Source organism: Bos indicus x Bos taurus, chromosome 11 (genome assembly GCF_003369695.1).
Source record: "Bos indicus x Bos taurus breed Angus x Brahman F1 hybrid chromosome 11, Bos_hybrid_MaternalHap_v2.0, whole genome shotgun sequence".
NCBI classification, from domain to species: domain Eukaryota; kingdom Metazoa; phylum Chordata; class Mammalia; order Artiodactyla; family Bovidae; genus Bos; species Bos indicus x Bos taurus.
This window is the reverse complement of record NC_040086.1, coordinates 62,597,883-62,621,420: the sequence shown is the minus strand read 5'-3', so window position 1 is coordinate 62,621,420 and position 23,538 is coordinate 62,597,883. Positions and strand designations below refer to the sequence as shown.

Here is a 23,538-nt window from a genome sequence, read left to right as displayed (position 1 = left end):
ACAAAATGATCACCATAGTCACATATTTTTCTTTTCTTGTGATGAGAACTTTTAAGAACTACTCTCTTAGCAACTTTCAAAACAAAACGCAGTATTACTAACTCATCACCATGCTGTACATTGTATCTCTAGGACTGATTTATTTTGTAACTGGGAGGTTGTACCTTTTGACTACTTAATTTCTTTATTTTGTTGCTTACTTATGTTTTCAGTCATAAGTTCAAGTGTTTACCTACAGAAAGGAAAACCTGCACAAATCTCAGGCAGGTGATTAAATAAACAAAGGTGAATATGTCATTACACTCAGTATGAGAATGCTGGCTCTGCTAAGCAAACCAATAACTGAATCTCAAAATAACATAAGCCAAAGTATTAGTGATTCTCTTCTTTTTCCTTTTCGGGACATTCAATTTTTAAAGCTCTCAAGATAAATCTTCTTCTAATAACATTTTCCCAGTAGTGTTATCAGTTAGATGGCTAATAAAAGAAAATGATTCATAGCTTCCTTTTCTATAGTCAATTAATATAAAGAGATTACTTACCCCAATTACCTAAATTCTCAAATAACACCCAGAGAAACATTTTAAAATTTTTACAAAAGCTCAGGGTTTAATGCAGTGTTCATGACATTATTGCCTTTACCATATATCTAGGAAAAAGCATCTTGACTATTTCAATAAAGGTTCCTTCCTAGAAGATTAACAGATTAAAAAAAATAAAACTGTTAGAACAATATACATAATGGTCTTTTGAAAAAACACTGCTTTCAAAGTAAGGAGATTTTTATTATTGTCATTTTATTTTGTTCAACTCTTAGCCCCAAAAGTGAAAAATAGTTTTGACCTTTTTCTAATTTGTACACTAGAGACAGCACTAATTTGCTTTTCTCTACAATTTATAAGAATGTTAACAGGAAAATGAAATAAACTGAACTCCAGGTTCTCAGAAAAAAAAAAAATTCACTGAGGGGGAAGAATATTTCTCAATAAATGGTCATTATGGTTTTTACATCAAGGTCTGAACCCTCTGAGGCTTGCTGGAATCACATTTGAGAATTGGGTTGACTAGGAGCATTTTAGAAATTTGAAAGAGTTTTTTCTAGACTCTTTCCTAAGTAACAAATTATTGCAATAAGGTTGCAATAATTGATTGTCTCAATCTAGGAAAGATATATTTTATTAAAATGTTAAGATATCCTTTTGTAGGCTGAAAAAAGGAAAGTACTAAAAATAGGGACCTGGACAATGTCACATACATAGTGAAAAGTCAAAGAAATTTCAAATAACAACTATATCATTTGTCTGACTTCACAAACAATGAACTGTTGCCTGTGTTTGCTTAACTGCATTAACTGAGCTCTGAATTCTAAAAGACTCTCACAACATTCTGTCAAAGTACACTTTGATGGCACTCTGTTCAGGACAGAATTGCTGTATCTTGGTAAGATTCAATCTACAATCAAAGTTTTACAACTTACAATTAAAAAAAAAACCCAATGTTTACATTAATATGTGAGGATTTCTGCGCTGTCCCCCATTACATGGTAGCAGCTAGGATAAAGATTTTAGGATAAATATTAGTAAATCTATTCCTCTCTAAGAGAACTAGATTAATGTGCATTTCAGCAGATTCTGAAAAAGGAAGAAATTACAGGTCACAGGCCTCCTTCACAATAGCAGGATAAGGATGAAAGTCACTTTCCATCTCCCCAACTCAATTCCTTTCCAAATTCCTCTTCTAGCCCCACTTCCAGCAGTTTCTCCTTTCCAACATCCATCTCCAAGTTTTGCTCATTTTGCATAACCCATTCAGCAAAAAGAAAAGCTTGAGGATGGAACCAGACAAATCTCAGGAAGTCAATGCATCCTGCTATATCTATACCATTTGTGTTTTATTTTTACAAAACAGAACCATACTACAAGATTCTTATTTTTCAGTGTATTTTTTTCACTCATTAAAAGATTTACTGTCCTTTTATCTTCACAAAAGTCTGCTGCAACAGATATTATCTACTTTTTATAGACAACTGAGTTCAGAAGTAGTTTGTCCAAAATCATAATGCTATATGACACTGAGTCAAAATTCGAACTCAGATCTGTAAGATTCCATAAAGCCCATGTACTTTATTTCCTCCTAGTATATCTAGTTATCAAATTATACATAAATAACTAATCAGTTCATAGGTTGCAAAAAAAAAATCCTTTTTTAAGTGGTTATACTTTAAAAATTCATTATATAATGACAATGTTTAAAGTTCTAAGGTTATAAATTAAAGACCATCCAATACCAGTGTCACCCTATACTCTAGTAAGATGAAAGTAAACAGGGAAAGGATTAGGTCAAAAACCAATAGTCTTTGCTTTGCGTTATATAATTAATTCACTCTTTGTTTAAAATTGTAAGCTTCTGCCTCAATAATGAATTCAATAATGAATTACTCAACAAGAATAATACATATTAGCCAAACCATGTAATAACAGAATTAGCAAATTAAGCTATTCAGACACTCAATGTCAAATGAAAAGTGATCCGTTGTGCACTCCAATGGGTGGTACCATAATTTCTATAAAATCTTAATGTATTAGAGATATCAAAGCAATGATGTATAACCATTTCAATTAACCAGACTTCGGAAATATTTTCAATTGAAAATGGTTTGCTTAGCAAAAGATAACTGAAGAATTTGTTGATTCTGATTCTCAGTATCTTTAAAATAGGCCTGTGGACCAAGTTAATACTTGGTAATAATACATGTATCAATAAAAAGCAGTGATTTTCAAGGAAATGCTCTCTTCTACACTCCTAGGGTTGAGGAAAGGTTAAATGTAGCACAGGGTACAACTCAGGACTGCGGAACAATCTGAATAACATACTGCACCTCTACTTTAGGTCAAAATAAACCTTAATGAATCTTCTATGAAATTCTGGACCAGAAAAAGATAAAGGACAAGGGCTAAGGGGTACAAATATTCTCCCTGACAAGGCTAATTCCTAAGAAAAGTAAACATAAACACACATTTGCAAGAAATTTTAAGCAAATAAACAGTCACATTAAGTCAAGGTATGGCTGTTTCCTGTCCTAGGTCTAACCCTCAGTTGTGTCCTACTCTTTGCGACCCCATAGACTGTAGCCCACTAGGCACCTCTGTCCATGGGATTTCCCAGGCAAGAATACTGGAGTGGGTTGCCATTCCCTTCTCCAGGGAATCTTCCCAACCCAGGGATCCAACACCGGTCTCCTGCATTGCAGATAGATTCTTTACCATCTGAGCAACCAGGGAAGCCCTCTTGTTCTATGTCTAACCCTTAATTTATCTCACAGCCTCATCCCAGGTCTTTTATTAGCTATTAAACTCTGAGGCCCAAATCTGCTTTTTTCAAATCCTTTTTCTAACCTTCAAGTCCCTATAGCCTTCAGCACAGACTGAGGTTTCAAATTCTGCTTGCTCTTGTCTACAATCAAAATTTGTCCTAGACAAAATTAAGAGATTATTTTCTGAAGCTTAAATCTTAGTTTAACCTTGTAAAATCACTCTTAAGGTAGAAACTGAAGGATTTGGTGGAATAGTTCATTAGCTAATTAATGAATTTTTACATAAGTGGTATTTATATCTACCAAAAAACTAAGTTGATGAATTTCTATAAATATTAAAGAAACAGATAAAGAAAAATCTTACCAAGCATTATTATAGGAATGTCTCTTTAATCAAGTGATTGTGAAACATGTAACTAATCTACAAATCTGGCAAATATTATGTATCATAAAGAGACTCCTTTAACAGGTACCCAATTACAAAATGCTCTTTGAAAAGCTGAATTAGAGACCTCCACAGCATTGTTATACAAAACAGAGAAAAATCAGTAAATACCTGAACTGAAGTGGTTGTTTCGTGTAAATGACCACCAGCAACTGCTCCTTTGGAAGCTGCTAAGGAGACACTGTGCACTTTGGGGGTTCCCGGAGTATCAATCTTTCCATCTGTCCTATGTGACTGCCAGGCTTCCTTTCGATGATGAGATTCAGTGGCTTGCTGGTCTCCAAAAGCAGCCCAGGAACAGCTATCTTTCTGTTCATCCTCAAAAGCATTCCAATCTACAACCTGGTTAGGACCAGCTGAACTGAAGTCCGCAAAATCATCTGAGTCTTGAAAAGCACTGCAGTCATCTTGAATATTTGGCACAGAATCAAAGTCTTCAAACTCACCTTCTTGCCCAATTTCCAGTTTTGAAATAGGTTCAGTGCCTGTCCCAGTAGGTTTTCTTGCCAAACTGCATCCCTCTGATAAACTATCAGAAGTCTCTTTTAGGTCTGACTCAGTAAATATAATTTCCTCTTGGCAAGAGACAGTATTTGATTCCCCGAATTCTCCAAAGTCATCACCTGGTTCACTCAAATGTGGAAAGTGCTCTGAGGACTCTTCAAAAGTGACATCACTCATTGAGTCTTGTGTACCAGCAGTAACAAAAGGTGGAGTTGTGCCACTGGCTGTGCCAAAGTCACCAAAATCATCCTCAATGGTATCGTTGCAAGTCACAAAGTCATTACTACTATCACCATTTTTTACACTCACAGAATCATCTAAAACATTTTCTTCTGTAGGATCAAAGCTGAGGCTCTGGGAGTCAGTAAACTCTCTAATTTCTTCTTTGGAAGAACCAACTTCATCATCTGCATCCAAAGTTTTAGTAGAAACCATGCACAGATCAGAACATTTAGAAGTGAATATATCAAGATTTTCCTCAATTTTACATTGTTCTCTCCTACTGGCTTCTGAATTTTCAGCTGGGTCTGCCAAACTCCAAGCGTCTGACTGAACACCTGAATTGAAAAATTCATCTTGTTGCAATGTGGGAAGGCCTTGCTTTCCCCTGCTGAAACCCCTGTCACTCGCTACGCTTATTTTTGAAACACAAACCTGATCCTTTCTAGCAGTGTCTCCTTTATCATCACAGCTTCTATCCAAAGACACTTCTTTTATAGAATTCAGTTCATTGACTCTATTAATTTTGTTTTCCTGAATGGTTAGTGCCTCATCATTTAAAACTGCACATTCTATTTCTTCTAGTTGTATCCTTTCTTTTCTGGCAAATGTGGCAAAATCTGCAAATTCCTCAGCAGGACTAGGTGCATAGTCTAAATTATACTCAGTACTATAAGTGCTAAGAGGCTTTCGTCCTTTTGAATCAGCTGCAGCGTCCAGATCATCTGTTCCCTGAGGATTTACAGTTTCCAACACTGCAAACCCATTTGTTAGAATCTCCAGACAAGGCGGCTTTTCACCATTGCAGCTCTCTAACTGCTTGTTCTGATGAACAACATTCAGGTCAGTTCTAAAATCTCCTAGAGAGAAACTTTCAGGTGTTCCAACATTCTGTCTCTGCTCCACTTCTTTATCTCGTGGACTTTCTATGCCATCAATGGAAGTATCTAAAGTTTTAGATGAAATTATTTCTTTGCTGGTGGTAGAAAGTAAAACATCAGACTGTCCTTTCACAGGAGAAGAAAGTTCAGCAGTGATGTCTTTATCGTTACTATTTTTAATGGACTTAAAGCTTGTAAGGCTATCTACATTTTCTGAGAAATCATGAATTGGCATAAAATGGTTTGAAGGTACAAACTCTTCCTTGGGACGAGCGTAATCTGGTGTATCAAAATCAACAAACCCTACACCAGAAGGGCTAACTTCAGAAAACCCACCAAATTCCCCAAATTCATCGTCATCATCATCCTCAGCTCCGTTGTCTAGTGGTGGTGGGGACGAAGAGTACATTCGAATGATGTCTGGCTCCATTGTTCAATTGCTTTCAATACTTAATTTATACCTGGAAAAAAAAAAAAAAAAGATTTCTTTTTAGGGAACAGATTACATACAACAAAGTCATTCAGAATTCTCTCAAAGAAACTTCAAAACAGTGTAAATTTACAGTGCTCTGCTTTTTATTTTTTAAACTATTTTTCTGTAAAGCAATTATCCTTCAATTAAAAATTGAATTTTCAAAATTTAAAAATTTTTAAAAAACCTAAAAAAAAAACAACTATTTTTATCTTAGGTAAGATTACACAGCTATAATATAATGGCAAAAAAACCAAAACAAAACAGCTTTTACACTGTACGTTTCCAAGGGCATTGGTAGCATATTACTGAATCTGAGGATTCCAGAAAATTTCAAATAAACACTTACAAAAGTACATCTATAAGAGTCTCTCTTGGGGCACATGCTTGTTCTCTTAGACTCTCCTTCTAGTTCACTGGGGATTCAGGGCTTGCCTTGTGGATTTGTAGGAATTCTTTATAAATAAAATGAAAATTCTGTCTCTCATAATGACTGCAAATATTTTCCTCAATTTGCTTTTCAATGTTTATTTCTGACTCAAGTTAATTTTTTCTGATTTTAAAGACTTTATTTTTTCAGAGAAGCTTCAGGTTCACAACAGAATTGAGCAGAAGATATAGAAACTTCCCATACGGATCCTACTCCCATTAATTTGCACAGTCTCCTCTGTTATGAACATCTTCTACCAAAGTGGTAAATTTGTTACAACTGATGAACCTACACTGACGCATCATTATTACCCAAAGTCCATAGTTCATATTAGGGTTCATTCTTGGTGCTATACATTCTGAGTTTGGACAAATACATAAAGACATGCATCTACCAGTACAGTATTACACAGAATAGTTTCACTGTCCCTCAAATCCTGTGTTCCACCTCCTCTATTCATCTGTCCCTCTCCCCTACCCTGGCAACCACTGATTTTCTTACTGTCTCCATAGTTCTGCTTTTACTAGAATGTTATTTAATTAGACTTATAGAGTATGTAGCTTGTATATACTGTATGATTGGCTTCTTTCACCTAGTAATATGTATTGAAGGTTCTTCCTCCATGTCTTTTCATGGCTTGAAAAATTTATTTTCTTAAACTATTGAATAATATTCCATTACCTGAATATACCATAGTTTAATTTTTTATAACTTTCCATTTTGAAATTGCTTAGGACTCACAAGAAGTTGTAAAAATAGTACAGAGTTCTCACATATGCTCTCACCCAGTTTCCCTCAGTAAGAATACGGTAAACAACAGTACACGATCAAATCCTGAAACCGACATCCGTATAACCTATTAAATCAGCTACAGACCTTGTTTAGATTTCATCACTTTTCCTCTCTTAGGGTGTCTGCGCAGTTTTATGAAACTGATTATACGTGCAGATTAGATTTCACTGTCACTATAATTGGGGTTAGAACTGTTGCAAAAATAGTTCAATAATATCAGTATAAAGTCCTTTGTGTAATCCCTAAATAGTCATGCCCTTCCATAAACCCAAACTGTTGGAAACTACTAATCTGTTCTCCATCATTATAATTTTGCTATGTCAAGAGTGTTATCTAAATGGAATTATGTAATATGTAACCCTGTGAAGTTGGCTTTTTCACTCCCCTTAATGCCCTCAAGATCCATCCATGTTGTTGTATGTGTCCACAGTTAATTCCTTTTTATTGCTAAGTAGCATTCCACTATTTAACTTAAATGCAGAGTACATCATGAGAAACGCTGGGCTGGAAGAAGTACAAGCTGGAATCAAGATTGCCGGGAGAAATATCAATAACCTCAGATATGCAGATGACACCACCCTTATGGCAGAAAGTGAAGAGGAACTAAATAGCCTCTTGATGAAAGTGAAAGAGGAGAGTGAAAAAGTTGGCTTAAAGCTCAACATTCAGAAAACGAAGATCATGGCATCTGGTCCCATCACTTCATGGTAAATAGATGGGGAAACAGTGTCAGACTTTATTTTTTTGGGCTCCAAAATCACTGCAGACGGTGACTGCAGCCATGAAATTAAAAGACACTTACTCCTTGGAAGGAAAGTTATGACCAACCTAGATAGCATATTCAAAAGCAGAGACATTACTTTGCCAACAAAGGTCCGTCTAGTCAAGGCTATGGTTTTTCCAGTGGTCATGTATGGATGTGAGTTGGACTGTGAAGAAAGCTGAGTGCCGAAGAATTGATGCTTTTGAACTGTGGTGTTGGAGAAGACTCTTGAGAGTCCCTTGGACTGCAAGGAGATCCAACCAGTCCATTCTGAAGGAGATCAGTCCTGGGTGTTCATTGGAAGGAATGATGTTAAAGCTGAAACCTCAATACTTTAGCCACCTCATGCGAGAGTTGACTCACTGGAAAAGACCCTGATGATGGGAGGGATTGGGGGCAGGAGGAGAAGGGGACGACAGAGGATGAGATGGCTGGATGGCATCACCAACTCGATGGACCTGAGTTTGAGTAAACTCCGGGAGTTGGTGATGGACAGGGAGGCCTGGCATGCTGCAATTCATGGGGTCACAAAGAGTCAGATGCAACTGAGCAAGTGAAATGAACTGATTCCACTATATAGATGTCACCACAGTTTGCTTTTCCATTTACTCCATGTAAGACATCTAGGTTATTTTCAGTATTTTTACAACTACGAGTAAAGCTGCTATGAACATTTGTGTACAGATTGTTATGTGAACATGAGTCCTCATTTCTTTAAGATGAATACTCAGGAGTGCAAAGGCTGGGTCACATGGTAAGTGTGTAATTAATGTTATAAGCCAAACTGTCTTCCCAAGTTAACTTTTAAGGGGTCAAATTGATTTTCCATTAGTAGTTTTCTTCATTATTTTGCTGTCATAAAGGCTTAAATTTTAAATTTAATAAATATTCACTTTTATTTTCTTCTATTTTACAGGGTTTTTTTTTTTACATTTAATAAATTTACAATTTATTTTGGCATATGGTCTAAAGCAAAGGTCTAAGTGAATTTTTTTGTAACTAGCAATTATCACAGTCACATTTCTTGAATAATTCTTCCCAGGCCTGTTAGTTTATGATATCTCCTTTTTTTTTTTTTTACACATTCAATTCTTAAATGGAATCTGTGTATGAGTTATTATTTTCCTCTGTACTAAACAGTCAAAAGTGTCACAAGACAGACTTATCAGTAAAAGGAAAGGGAAGATTAATATCAAAGTCCTAGAATAAAACAGCCCATAAACAATAAATTGATCCTCACAGTTGTCAAGTTAGACACAAGAGGAAATTGTTTACTACAAAATTTAACCAGTTTTGCAAGATAACAACAATAAATTCTTTCAACTCTCAGGATAAAATTTCTTAAGATCTTCCAGTTTTAGAGAGAAGGTGCCTTATAAACCACATAATTTGATTCAGAGAGGAGGAAAATGAGGCTCACTGATAAGCAACTTTACTGAGTTATAGCTGGTTAGCAGAAAATGGCTTCAGAATACAAAAAGATCTTTAGGTTAATGACTGGTCAGTGCTGAGAGAAATAAGCAAGTCAGAAGAAAAAAGATTCCATTGTAATGTATCTACTTTAAATTGTGTACCTTACAAAATCAGCATTATGAAGAAGGAAATAACTGCTTTAGTTCCAAGATACTTTTTTTTCCCTGACGATTTAAAGAGAAAATCATACACACAGTAAAAGATACACATAAATTCTATTTTCTTCCCTTGTTGAGCTTCCTGATAACTCCTTCTAATGCTGGGTGTACAAGGTCATTTGGCCTCTAACAGTTTCCCTATAATTATGAAGTTCCTAGTGTTTAAAAATATTCTCCAATTGTTAAAGTGTGGAGAAAGGGACACTTGCACACACATACAGAAGGCAATTTGGCTATACTATGTGAACTCTATTTTTTTTTTTCGTTAAAACGCTCCAGAGGGATTACTTAAGCAAATTATGCCATATCATTAAAATAGGATCCTTCTGAATCTTTTTAATATAATTCCTTTTTTAAATTTAAAAGCAATCATAATGATGCAGACATGTCAAAAGGACACAAAAACCAGCTTGAACGGATTACTACTGTTTAAATCAGGGACAACTTCAGGATCAAAATAAAGATGATGATGGATTATAAGTCACTGAATAAAATAATAAACTATCAGCCCTCATGGATATAAACATGTAAATAAATAAATTGAAAGTTTGATTAGGAACAAGATATTGCACAGCTTCAAAATACCTCCCCACAACATACTTAATTACAAAGGGAACAAGGCTAACTTTCCCTTGGTGAAGACTGACACTTAAATTAAGTGATCAAAGTCAGTATCATTAGAAGCAGAAATACAGAAATCATGCATCCACCACCTGATAAGATGCAATGAGGACACAGACTCCTTTCTGGAATCCCTGCCAAAATATACACAGTCTGACTCGATTCATGATGAAACTTCAGACAAATTCAAATTGAGAGATAATCTATAAAACAACTGGTCTATAATAATCTTCAAAAGTATCAATGCCATGAAAGTAACAGAAAAATTGGAACTGTTCCAGATTGAAGTTGACTAAAAGAGCTGTGGCAAGTAAATACTACACTTGATTCTCAACTGGCTCCCCTTTCTATATAGGTCATTATTGGATGACTGTGAGACTTGAACAGAGCCCAAGGAGTAGCAGCAATGCACTGATGCTTTCTTGATTTTGATGGTAGTGTTGTGGTTATGTAAGAGAAGTCCTCAGTATACACACTGAAATATTTGGAAGAGATGGGGCAACAGTCTCAAACTGTTCTGGGAAAAAAAAATCTTATTTGTACTAAACCCGCAACTTTTTATAAGTTTCTGATTACTGCAAGATGAAAAATGAAAAAAGTTAAAAGCATCCCAGGAGATTTATGCTTGCATTTAAATATACCTGTTTTATAATAAAATGTGTTACTTACACAATAATAATGCTTTATTAAAAATTACAGCAGATATGCATAAAATTTACCAAATTTAAACTACTTTTAAGTGTACGGTTCAGTGGCTTTAAGTGTATTGACACTGTTGTACAACCATCACCAGCATCAATCTCTGGAACTTTTTTATCCTCCAAAACATCAAAGTGCCTTTGTACTTACTAAATGACAACTCCCCATTCTCCATCCCCACCCCCTAGCTCCTGCAGCCACCATTCCACTGTCTGTCTCTAGGAATTTTGACTACTCTAGGTGCCTCCTGTAAGAAGAATCATGCAGTATTTGTTCTTCTCTAACTGGTTTACTTCACTTTCCATGATGTCCTCAAGGTTTATATATATTGCAGCATGTGTCAGAATTGCATTCTTTTTAAGGTTGAATACAATCCTATTGTATGTGATACTATCATCTGCTGATGGACAGATGGGTTGGTTCCACATTTTGGCTACTGTGAATCATGCTTCCATGAATGTGCGTGTATAACATATCTTATTTTTAAAACGTTTTACTTTGAAAGAATAATAGATGAACGAAGTTGCAAAAACGGTAAAATCCTGTGCACCCTTCACCCAGCTCCTTCTAATGGTGACATCTCAGATAGTTCTAGCGTAATAGCAAAACTGGAAACACTGGTATTACCATCAACTGAACTACAGACCTTTATTCTGTTTTCACCATTAAAAAAAAAAAAAAAAACTTGCATTCTTTTGTGTTTGTGACTGTGAAGAAGGCTGAGCACCGAAGAATTGATGCTTTTGAACTGTGGTGTTGGAGAAGACTCTTGAGAGTCCCTTGGACTGCAAGGAGATTCAACCAGTCCATTCTGAAGGAGATCAGCCCTGGGATTTCTTTGGAAGGAATGATGCTAAAGCTGAAACTCCAGTACTTTGGCCACCTCATGTGAAGAGTTGACTCATTGGAAAAGACTCTGATGTTGGGAGGGATTGGGGGCAAGAGGAGAAGGGGACGACAGAGGATGAGATGGCTGGATGGCATCACTGACTCGATGGACGTGAGTCTGAGTGAACTCCGGGAGTTGGTGATGGACAGGGAGGCCTGGCGTGCTGCGATTCATGGCATTGCAGAGAGTCAGACACGACTGAGCGAATGATCTGATCTGACAGTTCAATTTTACGCCATGTACAGATCTATGTAACCACCAGTATCAAGATACTGACCTGCCCCCACTCTTCCAACCCATTCCTGTCCCTGTTGAGGTTGTTCAGTTGCTCAGTTGTGTCCAGCTCTTTGCGACCCCATGGACTGCAGCACGCCAAGCTTCCCTGTCCTTCACTATATCCTGGAGTTTGTTCAAACTCATGTCCATTGAGTCAGTGATGTCATCCAACCATTTCATCCCCCTTTTCCTCCTGTCCTCAATTTTTCTCACCATCAGGATCTCTTCCAATGAGTTGGCTCTTTGCATCAGGTGGCCAAAGTGTTGGAAGTTCAGCTTCAGCATCAGTCCTTCCAGTGAATATTCTGGGCTGATTTCCTTTAGGATTGACTAGTTTGATCTCCTTGCTGTCCAAGGGAGTTTCAAGAGTCTTCTCCAGCACCACAGTTCAAAAGCATCAATTTTTTGTCACTCAGCCTTCTTTACAGTCCAACTCTCACATTCATACATGACTACTGGAAAAACCATAGCTTTGATATATGGACCTTTGATGGCAAAGTGATGTCTCTGCTTTTTAATACACTGTCCCTGGGCAACCACTAAGCTATTCTACATCTCCTTTAATTTTATGAAAAGTATTAGGTAAATAGAATCATACAGCATGTAACCTTTTGTGGTTGACTTTTTTCATTCAGTATAATGCACTTAAGGTCCGGGGCTGGATGAAACACAATCTGGAATCAAGACTGCAGGGAGAAATATCAATAACCTTAGATATGCAGATGATACCACCCTTATGGCAGAAAGTGAAGAAGAGCTAAACAGCCTCTTGATGAAAGTAAAAGAGGAGAGTGAAAAAGCTGGCTTAAAACTCAACATTCAGAAAACTAAAATCATGGCATCCGGTCCCATCACTTCATGGCAAATAGATGGGGAAACAATGGAAACAGTGACAGACTTTATTTTCTTGGGCTCCAAAAATCACTGCAGATGGTGATGACAGCCATGAAATTAAAAGACGCTTACTCCTTGGAAGAAAAGTTATGACCAACCTAGACAGCATATTAAAAAGCAGAGACATTACTTTGCCGACAAAGGTCCGTCTAGTCAAAGCTATGGTTTTTCCAGTGGTAATGTATGGATGTGAGAGTTGGACTGTGAAGAAAGCTGAGCGCCGAAGAATTAATGCTCTTGAACTATGGTGTTGAAGACTCTTGAGAGTCCCTTGGGGTTGTGGTAAGGACTGCCTGAGTAGATGCATACTGGAGTGGGTTCAGTTCAGTCGCTCAGTCATGTCTGACTCTTTGCGACCACATGGACTGCAGCATGCCAGGCTTCCCTGTCCATCACCAACTCATTAATAATACATACACTGTGTATTTAAATAGTATTTATAATAAAGATGCTAAAGACATTTACATATAGGTTTCTGTGTGAACACAGGTTCTTATTTCTCTGGGATAACTGAGCAAGCACAGGATCACTGGATCTTATGTTAGCGCATGTTTAGTTTGGTAAAAAACTGCCAAACTATTTTTCAGAGTGCTGTATCATTTTCCATTCTTACAACATTTTATTTGTAAAGGACCATCTGTGATGTTTAAGTAGAATCTGTTCATGGTTAATCTACTGCCTTTTCTGTTGTTTGAAAAATGAAACATTTTATTGTTTTCAGGCTTACTTCAAACTGGGATGTTAAGGCAAATACAAAGATCTGAATCAGGAACTTTGTAACCAACAACAGAAAGTAGTTTTTCTTCTTGTCCCACTTTAGCAAGGTATTCTCTCTCTCCTCCTTAGGTGTGACAGGCTTTATGAGACCCCCGGACTATGAACGTTTCCCCATTCCTCAAAACTGTGTCACCTATTGATGAGAAGAACACGGGTTGCACATTCACGTCAGCAGGTCTTGGCTCTGGTCCACCTCACCCTTCAGAAACCTGAGAGAGCCACTGCTCCTGGGTCTCAGCTAAGAATGCCAACCAGTCAGTGTGGAGGAGGTCTGAAATTTTCCAGAAAATTCTTCTGTGCCCAAGCCAATTCAGTAAAATTTGTTAACTGAAGTATATTTGTTCATTTTAGCTTAAGTGTAATGAATTTAAATATTAAGTCTGACTTAAACAAATCTACTATTTTTTTTAACCACAGGAAAATATGGATTTTTAAGTAGTTCTTTCTACTGAACAGAAGTATAGATGAGCTGACATTAATACTGTGCCTGGCACACAACCACCTCAATAAATATTTCTTCATCCTTAATGAACTACTTACTTCACACACAAGGAGTCCTATCTATTATCCAATTTCTTTACAATCTGAACAAGCACTTGTGGGTGTGTGCATGTGGGTTTTGCAGGGAAGGAGGGGTATGCTCAACTTGCCTTTTTCTTGTCTGCTGATTCCAAGATCTGTTAGAGGACAGTAAACAAGTAACGGGGATATCTAGGAAAGACTGAAGTCACAGTTTACACAAGGCTCTCATGACTGAGTAGTCATGGTAGTCCTAAAGGTAGTCAGAGCAACCCTGTGTCAGAGTGGCAGCCAGGAAGACAGGGGTACAATGAGTGAAGGTGATTCAGAATTCATCTCTCTCAAGAGGAAGAGCCACATTTGCCTAACGAGCTCTAGCCAAGTCTGAAATGGTCTTGGGAAAAAAAAGATGCTGAGTCTCCAGGCTGAAAGCTCTGGGCTCAAGTGGCAAGATGGGCTTGGGAAGGCAACGGAATGAAAAGAGGGATGGGGCCGATATCATTTAAGACTATCAACCCATTTAAAAATAGTTTCTCAAGAAGCACAAAGTTGGAGGACTTAACCTAACCAGATACCAAGCCTTTGTTTAAAGCTATATGGCCATGTGATAAGATGCCAGTGCAGAGTGGTGGGGGGGAAAGAATAGGCTTTCAACAAATGGTGCTAGATCATCAACTGGGAGAAAAAAATCTTTGATTCTACCTAATATCTTACTCAAAAGTTAGTACCATACAGAGTGTAGGCCTAAATGTGAAAGATAAAATAATCAACCTTCTAGGAGGTAATTTAAGAGATTATTTTCATGACTTCAGGGAAGGTAAGGTGCTTTAAACAATAGAAAGCAGCAATCATAAAAGAGTAAATTGATAAATTGGACTCAAGGTTAAAAACTTCCATCAGGAGAACATTAAGAGAATGAAAAGGCAAGCCACTGTCTGGAAGATACTTGCAATACATGTAACTGTCAAAGAACTCACACCCAGAATATGCAAAAAATTCCTACAAATCGATATGAGACGATCTAAAAGAAAAATGGCCAAAGTATTTAGACAAAAGAGTACTTCACAAAGGAGGATGTCCAAAAAGCGAATAAGCATATGAAAAGTCATCAGGAAAATGCACATTAAAACCACAACAAGACACAACAACATCCCCACTAGGATGGCTAAAATTAGAACAATTTAAACTATAGCCACTGATGGCAAAGACTGGAGCAACTGGGATTTTCATTCTTTAATGGCGGGAGTGTAAACTGGTATGCCCAGTTGGAGAACGGCTCAGAAGTACTTACTAAAACTATACCAGGTTTATATTCCACAAAAGCGAGTATTTACATGTGCTAAAAGACACGCACAAGACCGTTCTTGACAACTTTATTCTTAACTGAAAATAACCTAAATGTACATCATCAGAATGGTTAAAATAAACCACGGTATAAGCAAACATGGCAATGAAATGAATTATTACTAATATGCAACAACACAGATGAGTATTACAGACATAATGTATAAAAGAAACCAGATAAATATATATATAAAATACACATTGCATGATTCCATTTCTATGCGGTTCCAAAGACACAAAACTGATCTATGATGGTAATTCAGAACAGTGGTTATCTGATGCTGGGAAAGACTGAAGGCAGGAGGACAAGGGGACAACAGAGGATGAGCTGGTTGGATGGCATTACTGACTTGATGGACGTGAGTATGAGCAAGCTCTGGGAGTCGGTGATGGACAGCCTGGTGTGCTGCGGTCCATGGGGTTGCAAAGAGTCGGACACAACTGAGCGACTGAACTGAACTGATAGGGAGGGGTAGAGTACTGACTGAAGAGCAGCATTGAAGAGCCTGCTGGACACTAACAGAGATAATGTTATTATCGCTCCACTGGGTAGTATTTATACTGGCACATACTTTTATAAAAACTCATCCTGTTGTACACTTACGGTTTGTGTGCTTTGCTGTGTGTATGCTATATGTCAAAAAGTGTTTCTCAGAAAATCAACATACTTAGATTAACAGCAGTTATGTTACAAGTGAATGACTATATGACCATAGTTAAAAATATACTACTCTAGAAAAAAATTTTTTTGCTTATTAATACCTTGCCTTATTCTGGGATGTAAATATAAGTCTGTATTTATATAGATATAATATATCTCAAGAGGTAGTATGGCATGAGGGCAAGATCTTGGATCTGGAGTTAGACAGAGACCAGGTTTAGGTTCTGGTTTCCCTGTTTACTAACTATGTGAGTTTGCCCTCTCTGAGCCTTCAGTTTCCTATCTATAAAAAGCGGCTTGCAGTGCCTACTCTACAATGCTGTTATGAGGATTTTAGATAACAGACCTTAAGTACCCGGCACATTCTGTGCACTAAGTTATCAACTATCATCACATTTAAACTTATACCCAAGTCTGTGGCTCAAATCACAATCTAGCCTTAACAAGATCTAAGCCAATGTTTGCTTACTTGGCTCAAACATTCACACTACTCTGCATAGACTTTTAAAAGGTCACTGAAGGACTGCCTTGGTGGTCCAGTGGTTTGGACTTTGTGCTTCCAATGTGGGGGTGCAGGTTGGGTTCAATCACTGATTAGGAACTAAGATCCCACATGCTACATGGTGCAGTCAAAAATTTAAAAATAAAACAGAATCACACAGCTTAAAAGGTCACTGAAAGAATAAATCATTTAAGAAAACTATTAGTAACCACATTAAAGATACAGGAAGTTGACTTTATTTCTAATTTCTATAACCAATCCCAAGAAAATATGAAACAATGCCCAAGGTTAAAGGACTGAGACCATAACCTCTGAACTAATTCAAAGGACCGGTAGTAGTCTGTTAAAAGATAGAGGCTTTGAAATAGAACAGGATAGTGTAACCCAAAAGTTCTCACCAGTAGTACCTTGAAGGATACTGGCTGTAGATACTTCCAAGTTAGAGAAAAGACCACAAGAGGAAAAGCTTCTAAGCAGGTGCTTAGAATGATTCTGCATACTTCTCTGAGAGAGAGAATCCTCCACCAAACCTCTGTCCTTCATCATCCACACAAAGTATCCTCTACCCCAAAGAACCTTGAGCACACATTTGGTGGTAATGGTGGGGTCTCTAAGAGGCCTCTAGGGAATCCCAGAATCATCCATTGAGAGTTCCTTCTGGATAAGCTAAAAACTCACCAAAGAGAAATCCCCATCTTTTACAATAGTGGTCCCCAAACTTTCTGGCAGCAGGGACCGGTTTCATGGAAGACAGTTGTTCCACGGTGGGGGAAGGGGATAGTGCAGGAGGTAATGTGAGAGAGATGGGGAGCGGCAGATGAAGCTTCCACTCACCTGTTGCTCACCTCCTGCTTTTGCTTTTTGCTTCCACCTCCTGTTGCTTTTACTCCTGCTGTGTAGCCCAGTTCCCAGCAGGCAAGGACTGACACTGGTTAGGGAACAGGTCCAAGGTCTGGGGATTGGGGATCCCTGTTTTATAGGACACCAGCCCAGCTTAATCAATGTATACATCAACTTTCAAGGCCAGACAGCACTTTCAGATGACGTAATCCAGCTTTACCAAGGACCCTTCACCCCAAACACATTTTTATAGGGACTGAGTTGGAAGTGGATGGTTGTGGTGAAGAACACAAGCAGAAAGGTTAGTGGTAAGAAAAGGGAAAAGACAACTGTATCTGAACGTATGCTACTGACTTAAATAGTACAAATGACACTGCTACTGCTAAGTCACGTCAGTCATGTCAGACTCTGTGCGACCCCATAGACGGCAGCCCGCTAGGCTCCCGTCCCTGGGACTCTCCAGGCAAGAACACTGGAGTGGGTTGCCATTTCCTTCTCCAGTGCATGAAAGTGAAAAGTGAAAGTGAAGCCACTCAGTTGTGTCCGACTCTTCGCGACTCCATGGACTGTAGCCTACCAGGCTCCACCATCCATGGGATTTCCCAGGCAAGAGTACTGGAGTGGACTACCAAGCTTTATTTAATGGAACACACACACACACACACTCACTACCTTTTTACCACAATATGTTTGAGGTTTATAATTAATCACTTGTTTAAAAAAATATTTTTTTTTAGAAAAATGAAAGAAAATACTATATAAACAATTAACATCGATTTGCATTACAAATGTTGCCTGTTATTTCAGTAGTCTAAATTATTTAAATCTTTACTGTAATATCCTCATGGGAGTTTTCAGATACTATCACTATCAAAATGCACTGTCAATGAATCCTCCCAGCCTGCATTCCTGCTTAGGAGTCATCTTGTCATAAAAACCAAAAGAAAAAGCTTTTCTTCTGAGCCATATGAAGATTTAAATTCAGTTAACTCTTTGTTTTCAATATATCTAGAGATGCCTTGGCCATGATGTCACAAAAGTTTTCATGCTTCTAAAATTTTAAATCTATAAAATGATCATTTTCTTTTCTCTTTTTGAGTGGTTTATTCTCAGTGCATTAAATTGTTCAGTCGCTAAGTGGTGTCTAACTCTTTGCAATCCCATAGACAGCCAGGCTTCCCTGTCTTTCACTATCTCCGAGAGATTGCTCAAACTCATGTCCATTGAGTTAGTGATGTCATGGTGCTCAACGGTGGCTAGCAAAACATGGTGTTCAATGGTGGCTAACAAACCAAAGAGAGCCCCTAAAAATAAAATCTTTTTAGTAAAGACCTGAGAAAGGTGACGGTGTTTGTTTCATTTTAGGATTATCATCCTCCCTTCAACATAGGGTACAAACTTTAAAACTCCCACAATTCCAAAGCTGAGTATTTTTCAGAGACCTCAAAATTTCTCTGAACTTGCCATTTTAAAAACAAAAATCCAAGACACTACTGGCATCAACTGTACCAATAATACACAATATTATTTAAAATATCTGTCAAATAAATAGTATATTCTACATACTTTTATTTCCTGCTTCCATCAATATTAATATTACTTTGGCACTATGTATCAATACTTATGTGAGAAGCACTCGTGAATTATCTCATTCAGTCCTCACACTATGGTATGACATATGAATGATTATATTCATTTTACAGATAAGTTTCCTGAAACATCCACAACAATTTGGAAGGAGAAAAAAAGGTGCTTATAAGGTAAGATGAAGAAAGTATAACCAACAGAAATGCCAAGAAGTGAATCTCTTATTTCAATATTAATGTACATAGTGGCAAAAATGTGGCAAATAATGAAAATAAGCAGCAAAATATCTTTATATCTAAGTTGTGCATGTGTGCTCAGTTACATCTGACTCTTTGTGCCACCATGGACCTTAGCCTGCCAGGCTTCTCTGTCCACAGAATTTTCCAGGCAAGAATACTGGAGTGGGTTACCATTTCCTACTCTAGGGGATCTTCCTGACCCATGGATCAAACCCAAGTGTCCCATGTCTCCAGCATCGGCAGGCAGATTTTTCAAAAGAGAAGACTGCCAAAAGTGACAACTGAATTATTTGTCTTCCTGGTTTTGATGTAAGGATGAGTCACAAAAGTAAAATATCCTATATGTAAGATAAATGACACCCAGAGCAGCAAAACACATTTACTCTTCAATGAAGGTGGCTAAACAGCAGTAAGAGTTATTATGGAAGCTAGTTTTCAAACATTCCTAAGAGCTTTTCTTTCATTGTATACTTTAACCTCCTATGCAAATCCATAAGTACTGTACTTATTTGCATGGTTTTATAGCAAAAATTAAAACAAGATAAATAAAAATATTAGAAACTGTTTTCTCTTTAACTTGTTATATCAACAGACCATATTTAAGAGTTTACTAGCCATTTTCCCCAGAAGGTTTAGTTCAGTTGCTCAGTCATGTCCAACTCTTTGTGACCCCACAGACTGCAACACATCAGGCTTCCCTGTCCATTACCAACTCCCAGAGCTTACTCAAACTCATGTCCATTGAGTCAGTGATGCCATCCAACCATCTCATCCTCTGTTGTCCCCTTCTCCTCCTGCCTTCAATCTTTCCCAGCATCAGCATCTTTTCAAATGAGTCAGTTCTTCGCATCAGGTGGTCAAAATATTGGAGTTTCAGCTTCAGCATCAGTCCTTCCAATGAATATGCAGGACTGATCTCCTTTAGAATGGACTGGTTGGATCTCCTTGCAGTCCAAGGGACTCTCAAGAGTCTTCTCCAAAACCACAGTTCTAAAGCATCAATTCTTTGGTGCTCAGCTTTCTTTATAGTCCAACTTTCACATTCATACATGACTACTGGAAAAACCACAGCTTTGACTAGATGGACATTTGTTGGCAAAGTAATGTCTTATGCTTTTTAATATGCTGTCTAGGTTGGTCATAACTTTTCTTCCAAGGAGCAAGTGTCTTTTAATTTCTCAGAAGGTACTTCAACTTAAAACTGAATAAATGACACTGGATAACTGTTGATAACAAAGGCAATGGAAGAGAAGCAGCAGTGCAGGCAGATGCACTAGCCCTCAGAAAGCCACTTTTCCCCTAGTACCTTCTGCTCTTATGTAGTTGCAAAATAAATTAAGCACTCTAATTTTCCACCTTAATATCCCTGAAATGTTACACTGAAAGTAGAGTCTAAAAACAGAAACTATTTCATGTCCCTTCACTAAAATCTTGCTTACATTCACAGTATTGTGTACAGATAAACCCTGGACCTTCTGTTTTCTTTCTCAGCTGCTTGCTCAGGGGGCTCTTTTTAAATTCTCCATTAATACTGATGCTTTCAGCCAGTAAATGTTCCAGAATCTTCCATCCTCAAACAAATCAGAGCGAAACAAAACAAACCCCTCCCTTCTGTGCCCTTTTAGCTCTCCTCCTCCTCCTCACCACCAAGCTGCTTGAAAGGGCCCTGTCTATTCACTATCTCTACTTCCTAACCTCCCACTCACTCCTCAACCCAGCACAATCTGGCTTCCACCCTATCACTCCACTGAAACTGCTCTTTCAAGAGTCACTTTATTTGAGTGCAAAAGACTATCAAGACAGTGCAGGCACAGGCCTATGTTTCTGACCACTGCATCCTCAGGGCCTGGCTCACACTACTTCAGTTTCCTTCTGGGGCACGTGGTCACTGACCTCTCTTTTGTTTTGAAAGCCCACAAAGTATGGTTTGGGGATTTGTTTCTCAGCATAAGGGGAGGTGTCAGCCGGAGTATCACCAGAGTGTAATACTACTCTGGCTGTTGCTGTTTAGTTGCTGAGTCATGTCTGGCTCTTTGTGACCCCATGGACTATAACCCGTCAGGCTCCTCTGTCCATGGAATTCTCCCGGCAAGAATACTGGAGTGGGTTGCCACTTCCTTCTCCAGTGGATCTTCCCAACCCAGGGACTGAACCCAGGTCTCCTACTTGGCAGGCGGATTCTTTACTGCTGAGCCACCTGGGAAGTCTGATACCACTCAGGGCAGAAAGCTGCTGGGAGCAGAGAGCAGGAGCAAGGGAAATTAGCTGACTGAAACTACTCTGGGCAGTCAGCTAATTTCCTTTGCTTCTGTTCTCTGCTCCCAGCAACTTTCTTTAGTACTTCATGTAAATTTTCCACAGATTTTGCCATCAGCTGACAAGAATAACTGACATGTGTTGAAAGAAATTTCTCACTGTGAAGTTTTAAATTAGCATTCTGGTCAAGACTAGCAAGAGTTCAACCTCCAGAGACCAGGGTATTCTGGGAAAAACAAACAAATCCCAAAACTGTACTTTGTCGGCTTTTAAAACGAAAGACCCCCTTTTAGTCTGTAAGTAAAATATGTACACCTTGTAAAGCTCTTGGCAGCTGCCCTTTCCCTAACAGTGTTGTTACTCTCTATATCATGAATACCTATGAAAGCAACTCATCTTTTGGAGGAAAAAACATCTAGCAAAAGTTATAAAACTGCAACCAAATGCAGTTAAAATTCAATTATCTGAACTAAAGAAAGCAATGTCCAAGATAATCTAAAACTCACAAATCTGGCCTTAAAATATGACCTATGGAACAGAAGATTTACCTCACAAATGATGTCTTTCCCGAGTACTATTAGTTTTAATTTGTTCCCTGACCACCCATCAATTGAGAAGAAGACCTAGAGACATGTGAGGTAACAGAAGGAAGCCAGACAATGAACCAGGCTTAGAAACAGCCATAAATTATCCAAAGACAATAACACATAATGGCTCTCTTGGGGTAGATTATCACAGAACAAAAGTTTTGTATATCTGAAAAAATCAAATGTAAACACATTCCAAAACAGTGCTCATGACTGTGTGTGTATACAGGTAACATAGGTAATAACCATAGGCGGATCTACCTGCACTGATATCTTTCATGGAAACTACAGAAGGAATTCCCATGACAAACAAATTTCTAGCTAGCCAACCTTTTAATGTTGTTATGGTTTAAAGTTTTACCTTCTTCTGAGAGGTAGAAAGACTAAAAAGGGTAAAAAGGAAAAACAAACAAACCCAGACAACATTTATTATTTGCAATGTACTATTATACTTTTGATTAGAAATGACTTGAGAATTAACCTATTGGATAAAGCCAAATTTTTCAAAAATCTCCCCTCTGTAATTTACAGAAGAAATGTATACAAATTTCACCAAACAGTATTTACTCTTATTCTCTGTGTACTTTTGATATTTTTAATGTTTTAAAATTTTTCTTAAAATCTGGTCATGATCCCCTATAACTGATTTTACAAACCAGAAACAAGTCATAACCCAGAAAGCACTGACTCTCTCCTATGATCAGCTTTCTAAGAATAACTCATTTTACAGTCTTGGGGCCATGGCTGCAAGTTTATATAAGAAGCGAAAAAAAAAAAAATCAAAATATCTCTGTACACAATCTTAGCACAGAATTTGTGTTGTTTATGTCATTATGTCTCCAACTGCATCCATTAATTCTGTTCAAGTTTAATTCACCTCACAATAATATTATCATCTCCTTCCTTCTGATCCACTTCCTCTAAATCCAATTATTGCCTCCAACATATAAGAAGAGGAAAAAGAGCGTCTTTTAAAACAAAGAACTCCTTGATGTGGTACTTACAAGGACAAAATGCATTCCTAAATAATATTATTTGAATGAAACAAGTAATCTGATAAAGTGTTCCCTTTCTCTTTATAGAATTTTGCATAAAAGTAATAAATAAAAAATATTATTCATTTTTCAAGTTCATACTACCCTCAGTCTAGGAAGCAAGCCACTTTAAAGATAAAATTAAAGATACCATCAGTGGGGGTATATTTCAGTTCACATATTCCAGGCAAATCAGTAATATATCAGAAATTTTATAAGGCATATTCTTCTGATTAAGTAATTTTATCTCCAAGAGTGTATTCCACAGATGCAGTCATATAAGTATGCAAAGATATTTCCACAAAATGTTAATTCCTGCATTGTTTATTTTTATAGAAGCAACTGAAAACTTAAAGGGTAAAT

The 23,538-nt window shown here is 37.6% G+C and overlaps 1 protein-coding gene across 3 annotated transcripts in view; it reads right to left on the bottom strand.

Annotated features, from left to right (window-relative positions):
- Window positions 1-23,538, bottom strand: part of AFTPH (aftiphilin) — a 74,370-nt gene that overhangs the window by 34,465 nt on the left and 16,367 nt on the right. For all 3 annotated transcript variants that reach the window (XR_003513396.1, XM_027555632.1, XM_027555631.1), the window contains exon 2: window positions 3,870-5,823. Coding sequence is in view for 2 of the 3 variants with exons in the window: in XM_027555632.1 (XP_027411433.1) it covers window positions 3,870-5,792 (1,923 nt within the window). In the remaining variant the exon portion in view is untranslated. The remainder of the gene's footprint in view (window positions 1-3,869; window positions 5,824-23,538) is intronic.